The 23,600-nt window shown below is 39.4% G+C and overlaps 1 protein-coding gene across 2 annotated transcripts; it reads right to left on the bottom strand.

Moving 5' to 3' along the window:
• Positions 1–4,494: 4,494 nt before the first annotated feature.
• Positions 4,495–22,402, bottom strand: KMT5B (lysine methyltransferase 5B). 2 transcript variants are annotated; one of them, XM_026041147.1, is made up of 9 exons: positions 22,164–22,402; positions 21,207–21,354; positions 12,856–13,021; positions 11,453–11,562; positions 10,392–10,558; positions 9,660–9,679; positions 9,364–9,500; positions 7,244–7,440; positions 4,495–6,738 (listed from the first exon to the last, which is right to left on the bottom strand). In XM_026041147.1, exons 1-9 carry the CDS (start codon positions 22,321–22,323, stop codon positions 5,264–5,266), a joined length of 2,580 nt encoding a protein of 859 aa, XP_025896932.1. In that variant the 5' UTR covers positions 22,324–22,402; the 3' UTR covers positions 4,495–5,263. The 2 variants fall into 2 exon arrangements, with proteins under 2 accessions (XP_025896932.1, XP_025896933.1); XM_026041148.1 differs by lacking the exons at positions 21,207–21,354; positions 22,164–22,402 and adding an exon at positions 16,560–16,904.
• Positions 22,403–23,600: the final 1,198 nt, after the last annotated feature.

Raw genomic sequence — 23,600 nt, 5'->3', positions numbered from 1 at the left:
CTGCTATTTCTTCCCGAGTTGGCAATGGCTGTTCGACACTCAAGAATGAGCGATATGGACCCCCTCTCCGCCCTGAGATGTTCTTTGGTGTCCCAGGAACGCGGTGGTGCAGGCCTGGCACAGCCTGGCCCCGGGCCTGGCTCCCCTTCGGAGGGAAAGCCTTTGGKGACACGTAGTTGTGCAGCACCAGCTGAGAACTCAGCATCCAGGGATCTGGAAAGGAGGCGTCTTTCAGCTTCAGCATCTGGCACCATCCAGAAGATGTGGGAAACTCTGGATGGTGAGTTATCCAGTGGTCCCATCCTAATGCTGCGCACAGTTCATCTATTTGTGTAGTTAATCCCCGTTTTACCCAATTTGTCCCTATTACAGCCATTTTCTACCTTATCTATTGTTTACAAGCGATTCTGTTGTAAAATGTTGCCGCCAAGCGTAGTAATTGGAGCAGAAAAGACTGTAAGCTTAATTATGAAACAGGATTGACTTTGATGAACATCATAAGGCATCAGTGGAAAAATCCATGTTTCATTGGACTCACTGACAGCTCTGTACTTGGCTTAACCTCACCATCAATAACACGAATCTTTGCATGCTTTAAGTGCAGCTAATTCCTGAGCAACATTGCTTAGTTAGCTCCATACCTGCTTTAGTACTTACATACCTGTGCCTACAAGCAGCAGTCCCCTCCAGCATCAGCATCCAAACTACTGCCTCTGTGGTAGAAACTATTGCCACCGTGTTCCACATAAGCATGGAGCCAGGAGAAACCTAGAGTTAACTCAAACACAGCTACCTAGATTGAGGAAGAAGTCCTGGATTTCCTTTGCCTGTGGGAAGAAAGAATAATATTCAAACAACCTTGCAATAATAATAGTGTTTTACGGCTTGTTACGTGAACGTGACTAGCACAGAGGTTCCCTTGGTTGTCAAAGCTGCTGCTGCAACAGGCAATGAAGAACTACTAAATATCTAGTGTTGTTCCCACTAAATGATGCTAAACAAGCAACCGACCGCAATCTTGCTAGCCCCCAACAGAAAAGAACAAAAGAAAACAGGACACGCATAAGAACATYGGAAAGGAAACCCAAAGATGTAAGGAAACGCTTCCAGCACAGCGAGGGTGGTCACACACTGCAGCAGGTTTGCCCTGAATTTGTGGAGTCTCCAAACGCAGCTCTTCCAGTCCTGGATGATCCTGGTTGAGCAGGAGAGCTGAGCAGATGATCCAGACATCCCCGCCCATCTCAAGCGCTCTGTGCGCCTCTGAGCTCAGGAAATACGGAGGCAGTAAGGAGCAAGAGAGATTATACAGGCTAAAGTACATTGATTTTCTTTATGACCCAGTCCAAACCAGAGGGAACACTGCCTGGAGAAGGGAATTTAGGACTAAGTGCATAAACCTAGCAAGTAAAACACACTGAGAGCAGACTTGACTACTCATTTTCAGCCAGCCCTGCTCCGCACACCTCCCCAAGCTTCCTCCTTTGGCTCTGAGAAGGGCAGCCCGCCATAAGCAGGTGGGGAACCACGGGTCCTGCTTTAGAGATCATTTTAAGAGCAAGCATTGGCAGCACTGCGCAAAAYTGGCCGAAAAAAAAAAATGGGGAAAAAAAGCAGCTAAAAGCAGACCTTAATCCATAGCCTTGGGAGTACTTTGGATGCATGGAACACACAGCAACAGGCAGTGTAACTTAGTAAGCCCAAACTGCCAAGGAGAGCTGAATAACACTGATAGCTCCTGTTAGCTACAACAAAGTAGTATCTGAGCATTCAAAGTACGTAAGTACATACAGAGGCAATACCCAGGCACCAACAAATATAGAGAGAAGGAAAAAAATTTACAGCATTTACAACCAAACCAGTAACAGCATGTTCACATTCTTGCAGAGAGTTCATAAGAGATTTATTTTACTGAATACAATTTTTCCAAGTCCCATAGGCACTGCTTGTATAGCACAGCTAGAATTAGAGAAGAGGCAGAAATAAAACCTGCTTGATTAGCTCCAAGGGGKGCTCCTTTTGGACACTTTCTACTACATCTGACAAGCACAAACACAAAAGCTCTTGCTTGGCCTCGACTACGGCACCCACATGCAGGCCATGCACGCCAGGATGCTCACAGAGTAGCAACCACTTTTCCTGAGCCTTGTGTTTATACACACCAGAAAATGGGCTGTAYGGTCAGCTCAGCCCTTGCACCCTTTCTGCCCAGCAGCTCAGGAACTAGAGCCACAGCAGCCAAACGGGGACCCCCCCGTCACACTGCCAACAGAGCACAACTGCTCTGTTATCCCTGCAGGGCAGCAGGAACAGCAGCCACCTTCCCCTGCCTGTAGCACAAGCGCTGTCCATCTTCCCCAACTACTSATGCTAGGGAAGCACGCTAATCTGCCAGCAAACAAAAAATAAAAATAACCTATTTTCTGTGGCTGAGAAAGGACAGAAAATACCGGGATTGTGAAACATCCTCCTACCTGCTCAACCTGGAGAATGCATTTAAATATAAGCAACTTACCTGTGCAACAGGACACATCTGCCTGCCTAGGAGAGGACTGTCTGCGTTTGCACTGAATTCTCCGAAACGTGACACTTGCTCATTGTGTTCCTGATGTCTAAAGAGCTATTTGTACTTCTGTGTGCAAAACAACCCACCAAAGCAAACCAAACGGCAGCACATTTAGGCACTGGATGAAGTATGAGCCTGAGGGGTAGAAACATCAATCCAGGAAAAGCTTGCACCACTAAGAGCAGCTGTCTTGCTGGTTTCTCTCACTTGTTTCAGGATCTACTCTCACTGCTTGATATTTAGCAGGCTCTAACCAGTCAGCGAGCATGGCTTGCCAGTAAATATCAACCATGGGCAACACTTGCTTGTTGCCCCATTTTCTTAGTTGTCCAAATGATTAATGAATTTGCAAACCAGTTGCCTCACACCACAAGCACCAAGATTATCATCACCCTGCTTGGTCTGAGCCTCCAAACAGGGTGGGCTGCAGACTCGAAACAGCAGCACCACAAACAACTAGGGAATCAAAGAGGGATGAAGAAATACCCAGCTAAACCCCCCAGCAAGTTCTTGCTTATAGTTGCACTACTGCTGTTTGTCATAACTGTTTGTGGAAAGTCTCCTATGATAAAATAAGCTCTTAATGAACCATCTCTTTCTGTTGTAACCCCATCATTAATAACCTTTTATATAATACAGTAAACTTAAAAAAAAACACACAAAAACAAAACCCTACAAGGCTTGGCATTCAGAAACAGCAGCATACTTACCAAAGCAGTTGTGCGGAGTCTTCCACAAACAAAAATAAAACAAGCATAGTCTGACACAACACAAGAAGCTTGGCATTACATACAGGAGGGTCTCCCCTTATACTCCTCTATGAGACAGAGCTGTCCTTTTAATGAAGGACAGGCATTAAAAAAAACTTAAAAGTATTAGGTTTGATTCTATACTTCATTCTCCACTATGAAAAGGGGAATGTGAAGAAGGCAGAAGATGCTACCAGCTGATTTGCAGTCAAGTTAATTCCTTTAAAATACATTTCAGTATTTGAAAAATCCTTCATTTCTTTGAGTGCCAGAGGTGGCTTAACCACTACACAATCAGCTCCTGTGCAACTGCTTTCAAACCTGYGAAGTCATCATGCGACTCAGGTGCTTGCTCTGCTTTGGACCCGACAGGAAAAGGCCACGCAGCCAAACATTTCAAGGCAGCTGAACAGAGTTTTCTGATAGGACTTTTGCTTCCATACCCCCAAACACAAAAGCTCTGGAAAAGGCAGACACCATACCCCAAAGTGCCATACGGTCGTGACAATTGTCACATTCAGCCTGTTTCAGGGAAACCGCTCATCTGTTAGTCAGTTACCATTTACACATATGAACAATTCCAGTTTTCCCCACAACTACATTTTCTTGGCATTCTTTTATTAAAAAGAAAAGAGCCAAAGGTTGCCCTGAAGCTGCTGTGATAAAGTAGATTCTCAAATTGCAAGTGAACTAAGTAAGAGCAAAAGAACTCCCACTGATGCAGAGTTTAAAACTAGGTTTACAATTTCCTATTTTATTGGCATGAATGTATTTCTAAACTTAAAAACCCTTCTGGCAAGTTATCTCAATTTCTTATGACAAAATTTCTCACAACACACAAATATTTACAACATATACATATTTTTTCAGTCTTTTACAACTGGTTCTTAAAAGACAAACATTTTTATAGGTTACCACAGAACAAAAGCTGTGACTTAGTTGTTTTTTCTTCTTTTTAATTTCATAAAACTATCATAAGTTAAAGTGAATAGATTTTCTTTAAATTCCTTGTAGCATTTTACAAGTGCAACAGAAAAAATATGAAGAACCAATTTAGGATAGCTGCAGTTCATTGGATAAATGCTGCCCATTGTAATCACATTGTTTCACAGCAAATTCTTGAAAAAATAAGCACCAATCATTCTTGCAAAGAACAATTTTATCTAAAAGTATTGAAAAGTGTTAAATACAAGGTGTTTAATTTACATAACAAGCAATAAATACACCATATCCAAACTTTTATTCTGCATACTGCTACCCTTGTACATATAATGTACTAAAAAGTCAGCAAATTGTCAACACCTTTTCTTTTTTTTTTCTTTTTTCTTTCAAAGAAATCAATTTGACTTCCAACCAACGGTTTGCTACTATAACAAAGGCCACAAACAGTACGTCTGGGACAGCATACAGTGTTAAAACTGACAAACTCCAAGGGGGAAAAACATCTAGCAAATAAATCGAAAAGCTGTAGATCATTGCTGGTGATATTAACATATACTAGAAAACCTTAATATGACGCTACTATGATTTCTTTTTAATTATTTAGTCAAATATTGTAAGGGCAAACTACTGCTCTTACGGATCAAAAATAATTGTGTAGCCACACTGTATTCTCATTGTCCTGCATGGAAAGATTTGATGCAATTTCATAACTTTGCTTGAGCCTTTATTTTACAACAGAGCATTACCTCTTACTCTAACTCAGAATTGCACATAAGAAGGCTATTAAAAAGTACAATAAAAATCTGCACAAATCAGACTTAAGAAGAGTCGGTTTGCTGTACACTTTCTACAATATTACGTTGATAGGTGAATAAACAATAAAGAAGTGCTGCCACTAAGTTTTTCAGAAAGTTCTTCACTTGAGGAATAATCAAATGGAATTGTTGTTGTTTTTTTTTTATTTGTTTTTAAAAATGACATCCTGGTCAGTTTAAGACCTATAAGCTTATGCATTGAGCCTTAAAGACTGATCTTCTCTCCTCCTGGAAGAAATATCAATATCTATTGAATCCTTGCCAACAATGAGCCTTAATCTCTTTGCTGGAGGAAGAGGAATAAAGTCATCAAATTCATCATCATAGTCATCCTCCTCTTCATCATCCTCCTCTGATGAAGATTCATCTGCCGTTTCTTCTTCATAGTGACCATAATCATCTACTTCCATTCTCGACTCCAAAAGGGAGAGAGTTTCACTACAACACACACCATTTTCATGAAGGTCCTCAGGGTATGGCCCTTTGTTTTCTTCTTCCCGTTTTAGCTGTATCTTTAGTTTTGTTGAACTATTGCCTGATCCTGAGTTAAACCCATTATTTAGCTTTGCTACATATAAGTTATTATCTTTTTCATGGTCTTTACTTAATTTGATGCTTATTTTTGAAGAATTCATTCCATCATTTTCTTGGTCATTTGCCTTGCTACTGCTATCATGGCGTCTACGAAGAGTCAGTTTAGGGATCCCAGAGCTATTTTCAAGAATTAATTGTGCATCATACCTCGTGATTCGTCTTTTCTTTTTACTTTTTGCAGTTCTAAAGCTGTCTTTTGCTTTAAAATTGTCAGAAGTTACAACAGAGCAGCCACCAGACCCAGGGATACAGTCCTTATTGTAGCTAACAGGCGTGTCCACGACATTATTCTTTTCTCCTTGTTCTGGATGAGAGCTGACCAAGTCTGGTACTTCATCTTTAGCGGGTGTGCTGTGCGTAACCTCYGTTTCCTCTGCTTTTGCAGGCAGTTTCGCAAGCTTTCCTTGCCGAGCCTTCTTTTTGGACACTCCTGTATCACTTTTGGAGCACCTGCCCTCCCCTTTATGGGCTGTTCCGTGAGCCGAGTCAGTCTCATTTCCCGCATGCGATTGCTGCTCTAAAACGTCCGATCGCGTCCCAGTCAAGTTACTTTTATAGCTATCCAACGTATTTGGTTCAAGCTTTATGTCAGAGGTCTCCTTCAAACTCATCCTCGTTCTCATGGACCTCCGTGTTATGTATGTGCAGGGTGGGACATCGCCAGCCTGCTCATGAGCACCTTTCACAGAATTCAGTTTGTATTCTCTTGCTGCATGCCTTGTTAAGCATCCACTAGAGACTGCAACTTTCACTGGTCCCTCCAATTCTTTATCCTTTTTAAGGGGCAAGTTTTTATATAGAACTACTTTCGGCTCTTTGAGAACTAGGTTTCCCATTTCCAGCTTTCTAGAGGCATTCTTCTGCTCTGGCCTTTTGCACTGATTTCTCAACTTTATCTTCGAAAGTAAAGGCTTTGCAGGCTTTTTCAGTCTCTTTGGTACCCTGGAATTATTTATATGAGTTAGTTTAGATGAGGTAGAATTTGATGATGCTGGAATTCTTGATATCGACTGTCTCGTTAATGTTCTGCTCTTGCTGTTCTTTTTTACGCCAATTGAAGATTTCCTGTTAGCTGTCAAAGCAAGAGATAAGATGGTGAAACGACACCGATTTAACCTGGTTCTCCTCCCCACCCCCAAGCAGGAGTTACTTTCATGTTCTTAATTGAAAAGCCTGAGGCACACAAGACAGCATTGAAAAGAAACATAGATCAGCCTGCCGCTCAGACCCAAGTGGAATCAAAGCCAAGCACATCGAAATTCCAGATATACTTCCCCACATGCCATTACCAGTGGCTATCTTATTATTGGCAAGCTTACGGACATGAAACCTTGGTTACTTCTTGATATAAATGCACAAAAAAAAAAAAAAAGAAAATACCACCTTGTGTTCCAGAAATTCTTTAGGTAAACCACTCATTTGCTCTATAAATTACCTTCAAGTCCCAGAATAGGTTATTGATCTAAAAAACCACAAGTAWCTGAGATTTTATCCCAACACAAAGAGAACAAGCCCATCACAGTGGAAGTTATCACATTTTTATGAGACCTTGTTTACCAAGTTTTCTTCTTGCTTACTTGCATTAGCTTTTTCCTGAGTGGTATCTGCATCAGTGTTAGAGCTGACRGATTGGCTGTCGGAATTTTTGCTGCTGTCACCCAACTTTTTAAGTCTGTTCAACCGCTTATCTGTTTCTCTCAGTCCATATTTACTATTAATCACAGGAGTAGGTGCTGGCAATCCCACTCTTGATTTAAAAGCACCAGTTCCACGTCTACAAAAAAGAAAAACACCATATATTAATAACTCCTGACAAATTTAGAACTTTGTGTCATATACAATCCTACGTATATTTAGATAAACAATGCCAATATCTACTGAATTTATTAGCATTTTGTGGGATGCGTCAATTAGGGATCCACATAGATATGTCATTTCAGTAARATGTGCAGAAGAGCCTCCAATTTATTTCTGGAGAAATGCAAAAGCTTTTTTTCCTCTTGGCTTTTATCTACTTAAGGATTTCATAATAAAATTACATAGTTGAAAATGAAATGCAGTAGTTCAAAATATTATTTGATATCAACTTGGATAACAAGTTAAAAGGATTTTTTTTTTTTAAACCACATCCATTCAGCTCAAAAAGAGGTGCCAGCTCCAGTTATAATGCTTATTACTGCATCAGTTATAAATTATATAAAAATAGAATTATCCTTTAGGTAGTCTTTGCTTGGAAGAAGGCTCCATTCACGTATTTATCACAAAACTTAAGTGGCTGAGCAAGGCTGAACTCCCCTCACACCAGAAGRTATCAGGGAAAAGGCTGGAGATAAGAATTCTTGCAGAATGCCTGCCCTTCAGCCACCACAACAAGAATCCTTTTGCTACCCTTCAGCAAATTTGCACTTTGCAGAATTAAAATTAGAAGTTCTGTTTGGATGCCAGTGTGCTACACTGGAAACAAACCTCTAACACTCAACCTCAACCGCAGCACAAAGAGACCAGAGAGGATCTTGAGCTCTACAGGGTTAAGCATTTCTAAGCAGGCACAGCATTTTCACTCAAATTGACTACTGTCTGACACAGAATTCTTTCGATATTCGGTTCTGCAAGTTACAGGCAGCCAAAATATTAGACTGAACCTAGCACTTTAGACTAGATATGAACAGGGCTACAGAGGACCAGAACTGTTTTCTGATACATCCATCAGATCTAGTGCCCAGTTATCCCAGTGAGCAGGAACAAAATGCTCACCAAGCAGTGCAGAAAGCAGCAGGTGCCTCGTCTACATATTTCACTTCTCATACTATGGTCATCTATTAAGTGGCTCTACTTAAGGTTTTTTCCCAACCCTGACCTACCAGGACACATGAGCTAAGAGGTCTGTACTGAAAGATTCCTTTAAATCGCTGSAACTGTTTAGCTAATAAAAATGAAGGTAAGATTACTGAACTAGTTATATGTGTGTGCATTAAGCTATTTCTAAATATGATTAGTACGTTGTCCTTTGTACCYTTCCTCCTTCTATAATTAGCTCATAGAGTTGTCATAGGTTCTCTGCAGCGCCTTCTGCTAAAACAGAGAGTTAGGTGATTCACAAATGATGCTGAACCTCTGCTTATGCTGACAGAATCAGAAGTTTCAACAGGTCGAAAAAAACTCAGGAAATTCTTGCAAATGCTATGATGAAAAAGTTGGGTTGGGATGACAAAGGTGAAGAAACAAAGAAATAGGCTTTCCTATCACTGTGCAATGGACAGATACGAGCAGGTAACTGTCCAAAACCAGTAGATCTTCACATCAACTCTGAAGTTCTAATTTTATATACTCAAGACTACTTGGCCTGTTCCCATCAGAACAACACAGAAAAACAAACAAAATGCTTTTGCTTGTGGAAGTAATAGCAGCAGTTGGGAGGTAGTTGTTAACTGTCTGATAACTGCAACTGTTGCCTAGTCTTTTCTTTCTAATTCTGTTCTATTCCTTGTGCAAGAATCCTGGTTGTTCTCTTTGTGTGTAGCTTGCAGGGCAGACAATGGGAGAAAAAAGCACATAACTTCTGTCATTCAAAAGACTAATTAGAAAAAAAATAATCACAGATTTCAGAAATTCTGCTAATAATCACGTTCCTTTCAGCTTCACAAAATATGATGGATACACTCAATTCCACCTGATTCTTATTTACAGCAGTGTATACCTTTCACAGGTGTAACATTCGCAGTATTCATTATTCTCTCCAAAAAAGCCATCTCCGTAGTAACAAGAGATTTCTTCTCCGGGTTCAATATCTCTTAGAGCTTTCACACATGCTGTATCTCTGCCAGTTGATACAAACTGGGGAGGGAGAGGACAGGAAGAGGGATAGAGAAAAGACAAACTAATCATTAAGGCTGAACAGCATTTGAATTAGAAAAAAAACAGCGTGGGGAGGAAAAGGTGCAAGGATAGGGAGAAAATCTAGGTGAGTTGCTTAGTATTTAGTTTTCTGCTTACCTTACAGTTAGGTCTGCAATCTGAAAAAGGTCCAAAAGATAAAGTCAATTAACTGTTGATAAGACCTGAAACATGAATAGTTGTAGATATCTAAAGTAAGGATTCACTCTGACTTCATTGATGCTAGAATCTCAACTAAATAGTGGGAGTTTTGTTAGTGTTACTCCTCTGTATCAGTAGCTGTGTATCAGAAGCAGCTTGTTTGCATATAGTTTGGTTTCTGAACTCTTCTTTACTATTACAGATGTTCTATTTCCCTTTTCTTTAAGGTAACAAGATTTGCCTTAAATCCTACCTGTTTCCCTTTGAGCTTAAAAACACAGTAGTATCTGAGAAATTTCTGTGCACAGCGTAAAATAAAGAGCTCATCTCAGAAACACAAGACTACAGACTACGTGCGCTACTAAACTGCAGCAAGAACGCAGAGTAGGCAACAAAATACTCCAACAATTCAGCTGCCAGTTCCAAAGACTCTGCGAAGGAAGATCTCCCTTCCCAGAGCCTCTAGTGATCTTCCTAGTACAGAACCCAGCTCTGTGTTAATTCTAGTTTGGTCAGTTCTCAACAGGATGATGTCTACACTAGCTGGAATGCCAAATTACATCACTTATATTCAGTGGACAGGAGCCAAACGTTCTGTTCACTACTGTGCGCTTTATCTTACATAGGAGAGAGCACCTGAAGAGAACTGCTTGGGTCATTTAACACTCTCTTCCTATAGTTGTTACTTACCGTGATTGATAAATGCAGCAGGACCAAGCCACAGTTGAGCACAGTTTTTCCGTGTGGAATACATGACACTGAAGTCGTTTTCCCCATGTCTCAGCAGCATGTTTTCTTCCATTTCTGACAGTTCAGCAATGCAGCCCACAAGTAATTCTATTTTATCGTTACGTTTCCTTCAGGGTAAACAGAGTAGTGCAAGTAAGAATACATATGTCAAAGATTCAAAGCACATATTCTCAGACAGAAGCTTCTCAAAAAAAAAGTTGTCAATAACAGGAAACTTTCCTAATGCATTTCTTACCCTCTGAAAACTCCGCATCTTAGTTTACAGCAACATGCCAGACCAGTGGCACTGAATGCAGTGACAGCACAGCTCACTTGGAGCCTTTCCAGCCTCACACCTTGGCCACTTGCTCCCAGCCTGTGCACAAGAGCACCTTCTCCTCTCAGAGGTGCTGCTGAGACTGTGCATGGCCACACAACAAAACAAGGAACAGAAGTGCTGCTTGGGGAGAAGGGAATTTGGTTTTTAACACCTGCATTAAACCAGTCTGCTGGCACTGCCTCTGACAGGTACATCACACAACTCAGGCATGACAAAATGAAGTGGGGAAACRCATGGAGTTTGGAGTCTGTGTCTCCAGGAGAGACTTCCCTTGCACAATCACAAAATAAATGCAACACCCCGAGTTTCACAATGGAGAAAGACTCAATTCCCTCCCCCCAGTTATCTGTTATATAATAAATCCAGTTTGACAGGAATCTTGCCATTGATGTGCTTCTCACAGGAGTCTAATGACTTATTGATTTGAGGAAACTAACTATTTGACAGAAAACAAGATGACACAAAGTTGTACACAGAAGTCTGCATGGCTAAGCCTAAATAGGTAATTTGTTACATTGCAGATATGGGTACAGATTGTCAAAAAAAAAAGAATAAAAACACACAAAACTTTTTTTATATTTTACTAGTTTAAGTTTTAATTTTATGCAACACTTTAATATACCCTTTCTTGGTATATATCTTTCAAAAATAACTGGTAGAAATGGTAAATCATGCCACTTACCATTCTTTCGTTGCAACAATTTTGGCTCCATTTTGCTCAGAAGAATACCGGTTACAAGGCAGTATTTCAAACCCACTGTCAGTTGCAAACATTCGTAAATAAATAAATACCTGTAATGAAAGAAAACAGCAATGTGCTGTTAAAAAGCAAAACAAAAACAGTCAAGAATGTTTCTATATAAAGATAAGGAAGGTCAATTAATTTGGGGGAAAAAAAAGAAATGAATATTGTAAAGAATTTGTTGAAATGTACCTGCTAAATTTCCTGAGATATTCAATTGAGTACTACAATTTTAATTATACACACTACGTTAAACTTTTACTTCTTCAAAGTAACTAGCAAGAACACTTGCATGGATCACCTGAATGTCTAAAGATTAAACAAAAGACTAAAGAYGTCTTGAATGGCAGAACAGACCAATGAACCTGAGTGATTTCTTAAGTTCCTGAATATCTGTGCTTAAGAATTCTGCTCTGATCTTCAAGAACCTAGACCCATACAAACACACATTTCATAACATACAAAACTGATAAATTTGGTAGAGTGCAATTTTAACTCTTCCCAGTTCTCACTGATGTATTACTGTTCATGAGAAGACTGGATACTGAATTTGGGGGCTGCTCCATCAGTTCTCTTCAAGTTGTCCCTTTTGGCAGCTTTACTCAAATAAGCCAATATGACTCAAACACTTTGGGAAAGCAGAATTTGCCATCTAGTTTCTTCTGCTACTCCTGCTGTGTTTCAGAGCAGGAAAAGGCCTAACTCCTTTTGGCTGTATCTAAAAGCAACTAGAAAAGTTACCCTTATCCCTGAAGAGAACTCTTGAAGTAAAAATGCTCACACAACCTTGTAATTTTTCAGTGTCAACATCCTTTACTATACACAATATATTTTTGGAGCAAGGTAAAGGGGCACGGGGGGGAAGAGGAAACAGTACTCCCACACAGAGCCCTGCACCAGTAACAACCTCTGTATTTAAGGTGTGAGGTTTTTCACTTTTKCTTTGGCTTTCTCCAGCCCCTAGTTTCATTTACAGTAGTAGCAGATTAAATGAAACATCTGTCAAAAAATGAAATAAATCTTCAAAACTCCTATTTTCCAGAAATTGTGCTTGTGTCTTCTGCTTATGACTTAGGCCAACAGCAGAAGAGCAGAGTTTCCTTTCTACGTGTGCATTTACTATTACATCCAAGGCAAGACAAAACTAGTTTTTTCTTCCCCCTTCTTTTTGGGTTACCTAGATTCGAACAACTGAAAGAAACTTCCTGTTAGAAAACAATCAAACAAGTAAGGTATAACAGAGCAGTGGGTTACTTTACTACTACTGCATTAAGAAACTTGTTAATACATCATGTTAGCCTTTCAACCATCTGAAAAAGCACATTAATTACAAATACACCTACATGTTCCTTGAACAACCTTTCCTGCATTTTGTTCTTGTTAAGAAAATAGTGCCGGGCCCAGTCACCTGACGTCAAGGACTTGAAGGCTTTTTCTAAGTGCTCATCTTTCTTAAAACGTTCAATCACCTCTTTTAGTTCTTCTTGCCTTCCTTTTATAGGTCGAAATCTGAAATAAAGAATAAAGCTCTTCCAGTCCACCGTTATTCACATCTTCCTTGCAGTACAAAGTTTTTTTTGCTAACCATATACATGCTTAACTGCTAGCATCAAGAAACCAATGATTATTTATAATCAAATTACAGACCCTCCTTTCCATGGCTCCAAAAGTAAAGCCGAAGTCTCCATTCTCTTGAGAAGCAATTTATTTACAAATTTATTTACAAGTCTCCAAGGAGATTAACCAGTGAAGAATAACATTCCCCTGTTTTTAAACACCTATTAGTCCAAAAGTAGAAAAAAAAAGCAACAAAAGCTTTGTTGTCCTTACTTTCCCTTACTTTCCCCATCAATTTACTATAGGTACTGCAGATATAAAAGAACAGCAGCAAAAAATATACAATCCAAAAATCCCACCAGCAAATGAATTGAATGCTGTAAGTTTCCTCATGCCTCACAATCAAAGGATCTAGACACAGTTCTATGTTTTCTTAGTGCTGGGGTGATTTGTTTTTCCTTCAAGTCTCAAGTTTTCCTTCAAAGTCTCAGACCTGAAGCTACATTACACTAACAATTTTTAAATAGAGACCTTAGGACACAGACAATGCAATAAAAAGACTCCATAAGMAAAATTTCAGGTAGGAAAAAAAAATCAACTACTTTGAGGATTGTTTACAAATATACTGCTGCCTTAGAAAACCGTATTATATCAATAAAGCCATTAGAAGGATTTTATGTAGAATGCAAACTTAATATTTGCAGTCATAGAAAGTATTCCAAGRCTAGATAGGAAGTAGCTATAAGCAGTTATAAGCACAGCAGATATTATAGCTGTGAAGAATAAAGACTTAAAGGGAAACTTAGGCAGCTACAATTCATGATTAGACAAAAACTTGCAAGTAAAATGCTCTGTGCTAGCAGAAAGCTTCCCTCAAAGCTTGCTATTTAAGACCAAGTGTCCTTCATAACTTCAGCAAAGACGCTGAGCAACAAAACACAGTGCCCTATACGACTCCAAGGACCGAGAGGCCCATTGCTAAGATACAAAGCCATAAAAAGCAAAAGTTGTTAAAAATTATGACAAACACTATATTGTTTCTGACTGAACACATATCCATGTGYATTTTCAGGGAGAAGATGATTGTCAGGATATTTGCTTTTTTGAGCACACAATACATCCAAGGGCACTCTTTGAAACAAAGAAGCGCACACGGCATAATGGTAAAGGTGTTCAACAAGTTGATAGCTTTTGAACGAATTCTCATGACACAACTTTTTCCTTTAARTGTTTAAGTGCATAACAGTTTCATTATCCTCACTGCAGATTTATTCTATTTCCTATTACTTAGCAGCTGGAGTATTCAATATGTGTACTTAAAGACAAACATAAAGGGAAATAAGTCCTTGAAGTTAACCTAAGGAAACCTTTCTACCTCCCTCACTGACATTCTGTTTCTTTAAATTATTGTATCATTTGGCTTACCTTCATTACATCATATCAAATATTGCCAGTAGCTTATTTTGAAAAGACCAAAAAAACACATACAACTGTTTATCCTCAACTTGTCTGAAGAAACAAAAGATGCGGAGCATTCTATATTCCATTTTTATTTTACCTCTTAAAACAGGAAGAGCTTAAGCAGAAATAACGAGCAATGAAAAATTAACTTCCTTATCAGGAAAAAGCAAAACCTGCCTGCATGCCCTTGATGCAATAGAGACAGACCTTACTCAAGCAATGCCACTTCCATGGAAAGCAGGTTACCAGTTCTTTGGTACTGCTTTCTTGCAGAGCTCTCTTCCAGGCATGGGCCATCTGAAAAACTTCCTTGTAATGACTCAGCCTTTCTTTAGTTCTCAATACCACAAGCTTTATCAGCAAACCCCTTACAGCTTTCACAGCACAGGACACGGCAAGTAGTTCCAAGAAGGCATGAGATGAACCTCCTGTTGGCTGGGATAACATCCAACAAGATGGCAAGATTCGTCAAGAAATAGATGATGCATTTCTAAAACATACCCACTGAAAACAGCAGGAAGTGTCAGGTTAAGAAGCTTCAAATTAGTTCTTCCCTAAAGGACATCTCTATCGCATCTCCACTAAGCATTAACAGCCTTTAACAAGCTGCTGAGAACCCATCATGCAAGGAAAAAYCCCTTCACTCTATAGAAAATACTAGCATTATGTTATTTATTGCTGGTTTGTTCTGTAGGGAAGTCTCCCTCAACTGTCACGCACCTAAAAGGAGAAACCTTCCCATCCTCCAAAAACCAAAAAAGGAGGCCTTTCCCAAATTYGGCAGCACCAACTATGAGCTTCACTACACATTAAGAGTATTCATCATGACACAGCCTAAACTGAAGCCAACTAGTTTCAGGATAGGGCTTGCTCTCATTTTGAGTTAATTCAGAAACAACTTTTCCTGCAAGGAATCAATTGCACTTGCATCCCCAGAGCTGAAAAACAGACCAACGTGCAAGCCAGACCAATACTTTGGATACATTTTTAATTGTAAACATTACTGCAGCAAATTCTGTGGGTTTTCCTCCTCAGGACTGGTCATCATCTACTTCTACTCTTGCTGGGCTACATGAATGATTGATTGTCCTCTCCTTTTTATTTTGGATGGAGCTCACTGTGCCTCTTTTTTAAAGCRAAGTTATCTACATGAGCAAGGGTAAGCAGGGAAACCAGCACACTCAGTATTACACGAGCATCTGAGACAGGCACTGTACATGCTCTAAGACACAACTATGCTCATTTTATCAACAAGAAGCTTGGTCAAGATCAGCAAAAGTCAGTATCCTAATTCAAACCTCACTGACATATGACACTAGAAATCTATAATAGTATCTGCTACATGCTTTTCAACAACACCATAAAGACAACCTAAAAAGAAAGCAAAGTTAAACATATATAAAAGCTTAGCCTAAGAAAGTGGCTTTTAGCACCAGTAAAATAAGGGACTAATTCACAGAAGAAAAACACAGAGATAGCAGAGAGAAAAAGAAAACTAGCGAGAAAAACAAGCCAACCAACCCAAGCCCTAAGTACAGGCAGTAAAGTCCATATTATGCTTATCCAAGCTTCTGGTTTGCTCCCATAACCACTGTCTTTATTAGGTGCCCTCACAGAAAACGAGCAGGATTCTCTGATATCTGCATCTGCCCATATGCACAGATCCCTCACGCCACCTTACAAACAGCTCAGGGTGCCAAGTCCCATAGAGCATGATGTCTACTGCAAAGCTGCCTGTTGTTGAAAAGCAGCTAAGAGTGAAAATCTCATCTACCCAAGGATCTTTAAAGAAAGATTAATATCCCTTCTTCCTGACAAGCTGCAAAATTTAAACTTGTCAAACATGCCTGCAAAATATTTGCTTCTCCTTACTCAACAAGATCAAACGGTATGGAAATTGCAATTCCAGAATCAGCTAGAAGATGGTCTTATCCCACTTGAGGCTCAAACTGAGGTGGTCTCAAAAAGCAAGASGTGGGAGACTGGCTTGGGGAAGCAAAGTTCTTACTCTCTCTCAGGTTTCTCTTACCTCGGGAATACTTAATCTTGAAACTCCAAGGTATAAAGCCAAAGGTCAGTGAGATGCTTGCCTATAAAGGAAGTTAAAGGAGAGGTTCTGGTAAGTTCAGGAGCACAGTACCTTGCTCAGTCACTGACAGCAGTGAGTTTGAACAGAAAGGATAAACTGACCCTGCAAGAGATACAGTTGGGACCCCACACAAGGGTCTGAGTAGCAGCCCTGCCACACAATCCAGACTTGCACTGCTAAACCTGGTCCTTGAGTTCGCAATAGAAGACATCAGAAAGAACCATTTATTGAAACACAGCATCCCCACAGCCCTTGAACAATGGGCACTTTGTTTAGAAGATATTTTATTTTAGGGGCTGTGGAAAGACAGCACGTTACTGTTTACTAATGTCTGAGATGCAGCACAAGCGCTAACACTGCAGGGCTATTAAGCATTCAAGACAGCACAATGTAACAAGAGTTGAAAAACCAACCATTTATAACCAACTTGGAAACCATTTCTTTAGTTAACACAAATTCTGGCTTTATAATTTTTTTTTCCGACTGGTAGTGCAAGAGCCTTTATTAAAAGCTAGTTATCCAAAATAAAGTTTTTGAAGGGCAAAATTTAGAAAAAATAGTGAAGTAATCCACCTTTATTTAAATTTCTTGAACTAAAACTACACACACCAGCGTGGTCAAAGCTGAAATACAGCCTAAAACAGAAGCAAATAAAATTCCAGCAGCCACACAATTTCATTCTCCTTAATGCTATTGGCAAATAAATCTCTTGCAATTGTCCAATTTAATAAATACTGAGAAAAACTTTCCTGCACTCTTCTTCTGCCAGTCCAAACCGTAAATTTAATTTAGCAGTTAGCACAAGCATGGCGTGCAAGCCACTGTCTTTTGGAGATGAAGCACTAAGTCCAGACAACGATGCAACTACACAAACCATACCAGAGTAGTATTTTGGTATCCAAAGCATTCAACAGCAGCAGAACAGTTAATTCCAACACCACTTTCATGTGGTTGAGAAGGAGAAAAGAAGCAGAAGCAAACTAGAGGATTTTACTGAACAAAATGCATCAAAAGTAAAAAGAATAAAAAACAGAGATCTTTGACCAAAGTGATCAAACAAAATGATTTTTGACAGGAAAAACAGACATTTGGGTCTTAAAACCGTAAGAAGACACCTTAAGACTCCCTTAAGACATCTCTGGATAAACCTGCTCTTCAAACCAGTTCGTTTAGTCTCACACAATCAGACAGAATCACCCTCACCACTTGAGAGTTCACAGCACCAGGGAAAGCAGCAATAAGGAGCTAGAAAACACAAACCTAGATTCTCCTCAAAAAGCCAAGAAATTGTGGTTAAATTATTTACAAACTTAGAAAACACAGGAACTGCTCTCCATACTCTGCAGCATGATGCTGGAGCAGTAGGGAACCGGGAAGTGACAGCAAGTGACAGGTAAGAGACCAGCCACATGATAACCAAGAGTCTGGCTAAGATTTAAATACAATACCTTTAATGCAGTACTATAAAATGTGCACTAGCATGCAACTTCAAAACTCTTCAATCTATGGAAACACACCTGAAAAGATGATTAACCCCCCTTGGTCATTCACAAGTGGAAATTTTAATCCCTAGTATTACATGATGGGAACTTCAATCCAGGAAATTTGCAAAATTGCAAAATAACAGGTTTTGTTTTTACAAGGAGGACATGCATGACTAAATCTTACAGGAGAGCTTTTGTCATAAAAAATAAAAAGTCTCATGTAGTGGTATTTGAGCAAGAAGTGACAAAAACCTCTTAGAATAGCTATATTTGACAACACAACAGTACCTAACATATGGGCTTTTTGGACTAACCGCTATCCTACTATTTTGCTAACATAAGAGCTACTGATTTGGACAGGAATGACCAGATGATCTGTGAAAAGGGTCAGAAGCTCAGGAAACAATCTGCTTTCTCTTGGAAATCTGAGAAATGGGAAATTTGGTGTTACTTTTGGGTAACACCACAGAATTTTCCATGTGTAAGTTTTATGCAGTCCATCAAGACCACAGTAATGAGAGACTCCTGAGGCTGACTGGACAAAGTGACTAGAAGATCTGACTGAAATCTTTTTGAGAACCAGCATTCAACTCCCTCAGACACTGCTGACCTGAAAGCTCACAGAACTTGCACATCAGTTCCTCAAGAGAGGACCTGACAAAGTGTGGCATTTCATTTATGTGGCTTCTGGACAAAACCAAACAAAAATTAAAAAAAACAATCAGGAAAAATGCAAACAGATTCTTGTTACCACTCTACCACACGACCACAAATTCAGCATAAAGATGGAAAACAGTGAAAAAGAAAACAATAAGGCTCTAACAATAATAGAGATATTTAGCTAGAATTTTCAGAGCTATACCGTGAGCAAAATGAGACAGTACATCAAGTGTTCACATAAGACATACATACAAAATACAAACTTGGCTTCCTGAGGTAAAGTGCAACTTCACTAAGCCATTACCAACTTACACTGGCCTACTAGTTGCAAAAATACAACCCCCACATGCATTTCCAATAGCTGAACAGAACACCTGGCACACAGCAGTTTCCAAAGCAGGTCTTCAAATCATTCAGAAAAAGGAAACACAAAATATTTGCTTGCTACCATGAACAAATGCTTTGTTTTAAGCCTACCTTATTTAGGTAGGCTTATACTAAAACCTACCTAAGCCTACCTAGTAAACTATATTTATATGGCTTTACAACACTGAAGCAAAAGATGAAACCCAAGCTGTAAATCGTAATTTCTGCTCCAAGAATATATTTGGGTAYCAGCATCTGATTTTTTGACACTGCTCTCTTTTTTTTTTTAATGCACTTTTCCCCCTTTCTGTCAATGTTGTATGCCAGCAATACATCTTGGGACTTCTAACAAGCACATCTTGCTAGACGCAAGGAAGAAGATCCAAGCTACGCAGCCATGATAATAAGCAGATCTCATCACACTACCAAAAAGATAAGAGCTGATGCTCATAAATGATGACGCCCTTATTTTAATTAATTGCAACAACAGAAACTCTCTCAATAGGACATTAAGAGACAAGATGCATTTCTGATAGGATTTTTAAGCTTCACCTAAGTATTTCTCACTGTACTCCAAGATTCATAGCTATTGTCATTGAAGACTGCCTGCACTCTGAGAAAGAAAGAAATATGACAGCCTTTGTGTAGTCTTTCACCTCAAATCAGTACAAGTATTTTACAGTAGAAAATATGAGCCAAAAACATAACATTTACAAAAGCAGATTCTTCCACTATTAAATATTGAATATTTGCCTTAATTTCCTTAGCAGAAGGCACACAAATTASCAACATGCACACTTCTGTAGACTATCACCTATGAAAAATTAATGCTGAGCACATATAAGTAGCTCAATTAACTACTGGAAACATAAGGTCCCTACGATAGCCGCAAGAGTACCCATCTAGACACTGTTTTGGGCTCAACGTGCTATTGCAATCAACAGCATGGTGACAAGAGGAAGAAAGCAAGCAGTCCCTGTCAACATGGATGTTGCTCTCTGTGGAAAGAGTAAACCATCTTTTGGTAAGCCTTTACAGTTACAGGGACCACACTGCTGCAGTTCCATGTACAAATCCTGCTGCCAGGCTATACCAGCAACCATTTACAGCATGTGACACCACCAGTTAATTTAGCAGGCATTTTTGGCCTATCAGCTTATCACGTACATAAAAATCCACATAACTGACACACTGAACATGACTGTGGTGCCCAGGTGAGCTGTTCTTTACAAATAGTCATGGCAACAGGTTTGAGGTATAAGCAGTCTGTTTCCCGCGATGTGATCAAGGTCTCCCATTTGTTTGTACAGGACCTAAACCACTGTTCCTGCCCTTCGAAGCTTACCATATATAATATATACACACACCTTCTCCTTTAAGCACAGGAATACAGATCTTATTCACAACTAAGAGATTAACAGGGATCTACAGACTATACTTATGATTGGCGGCACATCTGTAGAACAGGAAGCAGCATGCAGCAACTGAACCACAAGCCCATGCTGAATTCAGGACAGAAGGATTCAGACAGGTGTACAGCAGCACAAAAAAAGCACGTGCAGTTTCGGCAAGCAGGTTCTCACTGTGCACTTTATCTATACACACAGACATGTCTGAGTGGCAGTCCTTCAGCACGGGTCCACATGAACAAGTAGCACCACGACTGAGGTGCCTCAGAGGGGAAGCCACTCTTAGRATAATGGTATAACAAAAGATATGGCATTGGAAAAACAGAAAACTCCCTAAACACTCCTTTAAGAGCTATTTCAAATGGCTAATGGTTTAAATCTTACTAATAATTAACTGTTTAAGTCAGAAGACACCGTGTCTATTAACATCCTATTCTACAGCAGAATTTTACAGGAAAGGTAATAGAAATACCTAGATAGTGTTACAGATGCATGCTGTTGCAAGGCTCTAAGTTTCAGCCTCAAGTTCTTCACCACTTTAAAGGCTGAAGCTACTCACAAATTGCTATTCTTCAGACTTTTGTAAACATGCAGGCAAACCCACAGTTGTCCTCTGATTACATCAAAAAGATGATCAATTCTTTTCTAGAAGAATAAAGACAAGTTACCTAGTATTCATTTTGTGTGTCTGAAAACCTAAATAGGGATCAAGAACCAAACTAGTCGCTAGGTCGTCGTTTTCACACAGCTCCTTGGCGGACATTCCCGAGGAAGGCACGTAACGACTCTGGCCCTCAAATCCTGCAGCACCACTACCTGCAAACAGAATGGCAGAAATGAGACATTGCTTAGGGCTACCAAACTATCAAGTCAAGCTGTATTTCTTGCCATGGAGGGCAGAGGATGGAGCACTTAAGAAAGACATGGGCACAGTTAGCTTTTCACTTGTGCATTTGTTGGTTCATYTGACAGCCAATGGAGAAAGGATTGTAAAACATCTTATGGGTGCCTTCAGTTGTGTCCACTGCCCCTTCCAATACATACAAATCAATCTTTCCACAGTACACAGTTCTGTCGCACTCRCTCCTGAAATTTCAGGCCAATAAGCATGATAAACCCATGAAAACACAGAACACATTTTTCCARAATCTGAACAGAAGATTTACTCTGAATTTGGTTTTAGTTCTTCATCCCCAATCAATAATGAAAATAAAAATCCATGCTCTTTAAAAGCAGCTTCAGAGCTGCTATTGATAYAGGTGACTTTATTCAAAGTGAGATTTATGTCTACACAAACATTCAGCTAGGCTTGTWATATAARTGTTACCTGCAATCATTTCCAATCACACTAATTTCCAGCTAGCGTGAGTAGTGTATTTTGCATGCAGTACAAAATATATTTATAATACGATGTTCATTTCACTTTTGAACTGAAGAGACCCATATGCCTAAGCTATTGCAGCTAATACAAACATAATTAAACTGGTAAGTACATACTGAGAACATAATGTGCTTCATGAATTAAGACAAAAATCAAAGTCTGACTTTCCAGTTAAAAAACCACTTCTTTAAACATTGACAAGATGAACCCCATACGACATTATGCAACATAAATAAGTGCCTACATCTGCTCGATCTTCTCTCGACTCCATTTTTGCCACTCTTGGGATTCTCCTTTCCTGTGTGTTGCAGCTTGGTCTGGTTCTGCGGGTGGTCATTAGATGACTTGCTTCCACTTCTCCTGCCATTCACCACCATGTTCTTGGATTCTCCCAGCCACTTCATGCCCACAGAAAACCTGCCCCAGTTGCATTTAGTCACTTTTCAAAAGGCTCAGAGAAGTGGATGAATATTTTCCGTTCTGATTTCTGCTGCAAGTAAAACATTAAAAAAAGAGTTAGTGCTAATTGCGAATATCTACTTTCGAAGCAGAGCTTTTAAGGAAGATCAGAATGTGATGGTCACTTGCATTTGAACCAAAGAAAGTTGTTCATTAGCTGTTACTAMTATTTTATAACTTATAACTTTTATAACTTTATAACTACCACATCAAGAAGCAAAGATAAAATTCTAAAGGTGGTAAATTGCTCAGGCAAGAAAAAAACAAATTCAAGAACTGGACCAGCATATAAGTGTGCACATGTGTGTGCACACATATACACATGCATATGCAGATATCTATATACACACACAATGTTTATTCAGTGGTAATGAACATATATATACACACACAAACAGCTGTATGCATGACACCAAAACCAGATTATTTTCAACTGAATTATATTTACAAATAAGTAGTTTCTAGAACCTATCTGAACCTACAGCAAAGTGGCACGATGCAAACATCCTCTAAAAAGCTACAATACACACAATGAAATACTAAAGAACTCTGCTAAGACGTTAAATCTGATACTTTAATATTCAGAGTTCAGAAAACCTCAGTCATGATCTAGAGGCCCCAGGCTACTTCTGCAGCTACTAAAAGTCACATCTGGCTCAACAGGCCAGTAGGAGATCATAACTAGAGCAGAAAATTTACAGTATGAAAGTGGCCAGCACATCCTTGGTTTTGCCTGCAGTGCAAATATCTTTTGCATAAATAGTCATCATAGGAAAGTCAGCAACATTTTTGAACACAGTAGTGTCTCACTCTGTGCAGCTTGCAGAAAAAAAAAGCTCCAACTCCAACTGATCTACACAATTCTTTTACCAGTGTATTTAAGCATTACACACAAATACCAAGAAAATCATCACCAAAAAGCAGGTTTAAGCACCTATTTTCCTGGCCCAGCAGGTACAGAACAGAAACTGAACAACTTTTGCCCAGCCAGAGTGCAGAATTTGCTCTGTGAGCAAAAGAGAAAGTTATCAGCTACTGCATTCAGAAAGCAAAACCAACTTGTCATAAAAAATGTTAGCGGGGAAAAAAAAACCCTATTCACTGCATTTATATATATCGAGAACCAAGCATTTTTACATAGTCCCATAAAAAAGAAAACAAAAACAAACAAACAAACAAAACCCCACAGTAATAGTAAAGGAAGGCTTAACAGTAAAAGTTT

This window comes from Nothoprocta perdicaria, unplaced genomic scaffold (genome assembly GCF_003342845.1).
Source record: "Nothoprocta perdicaria isolate Ctin4 unplaced genomic scaffold, notPer1 scaffold_28, whole genome shotgun sequence".
Classification (NCBI taxonomy): Eukaryota; Metazoa; Chordata; class Aves; order Tinamiformes; family Tinamidae; genus Nothoprocta; species Nothoprocta perdicaria.
Note: the sequence above shows the minus strand (reverse complement) of the source record. Positions and strands in the feature narration are given on the sequence as shown.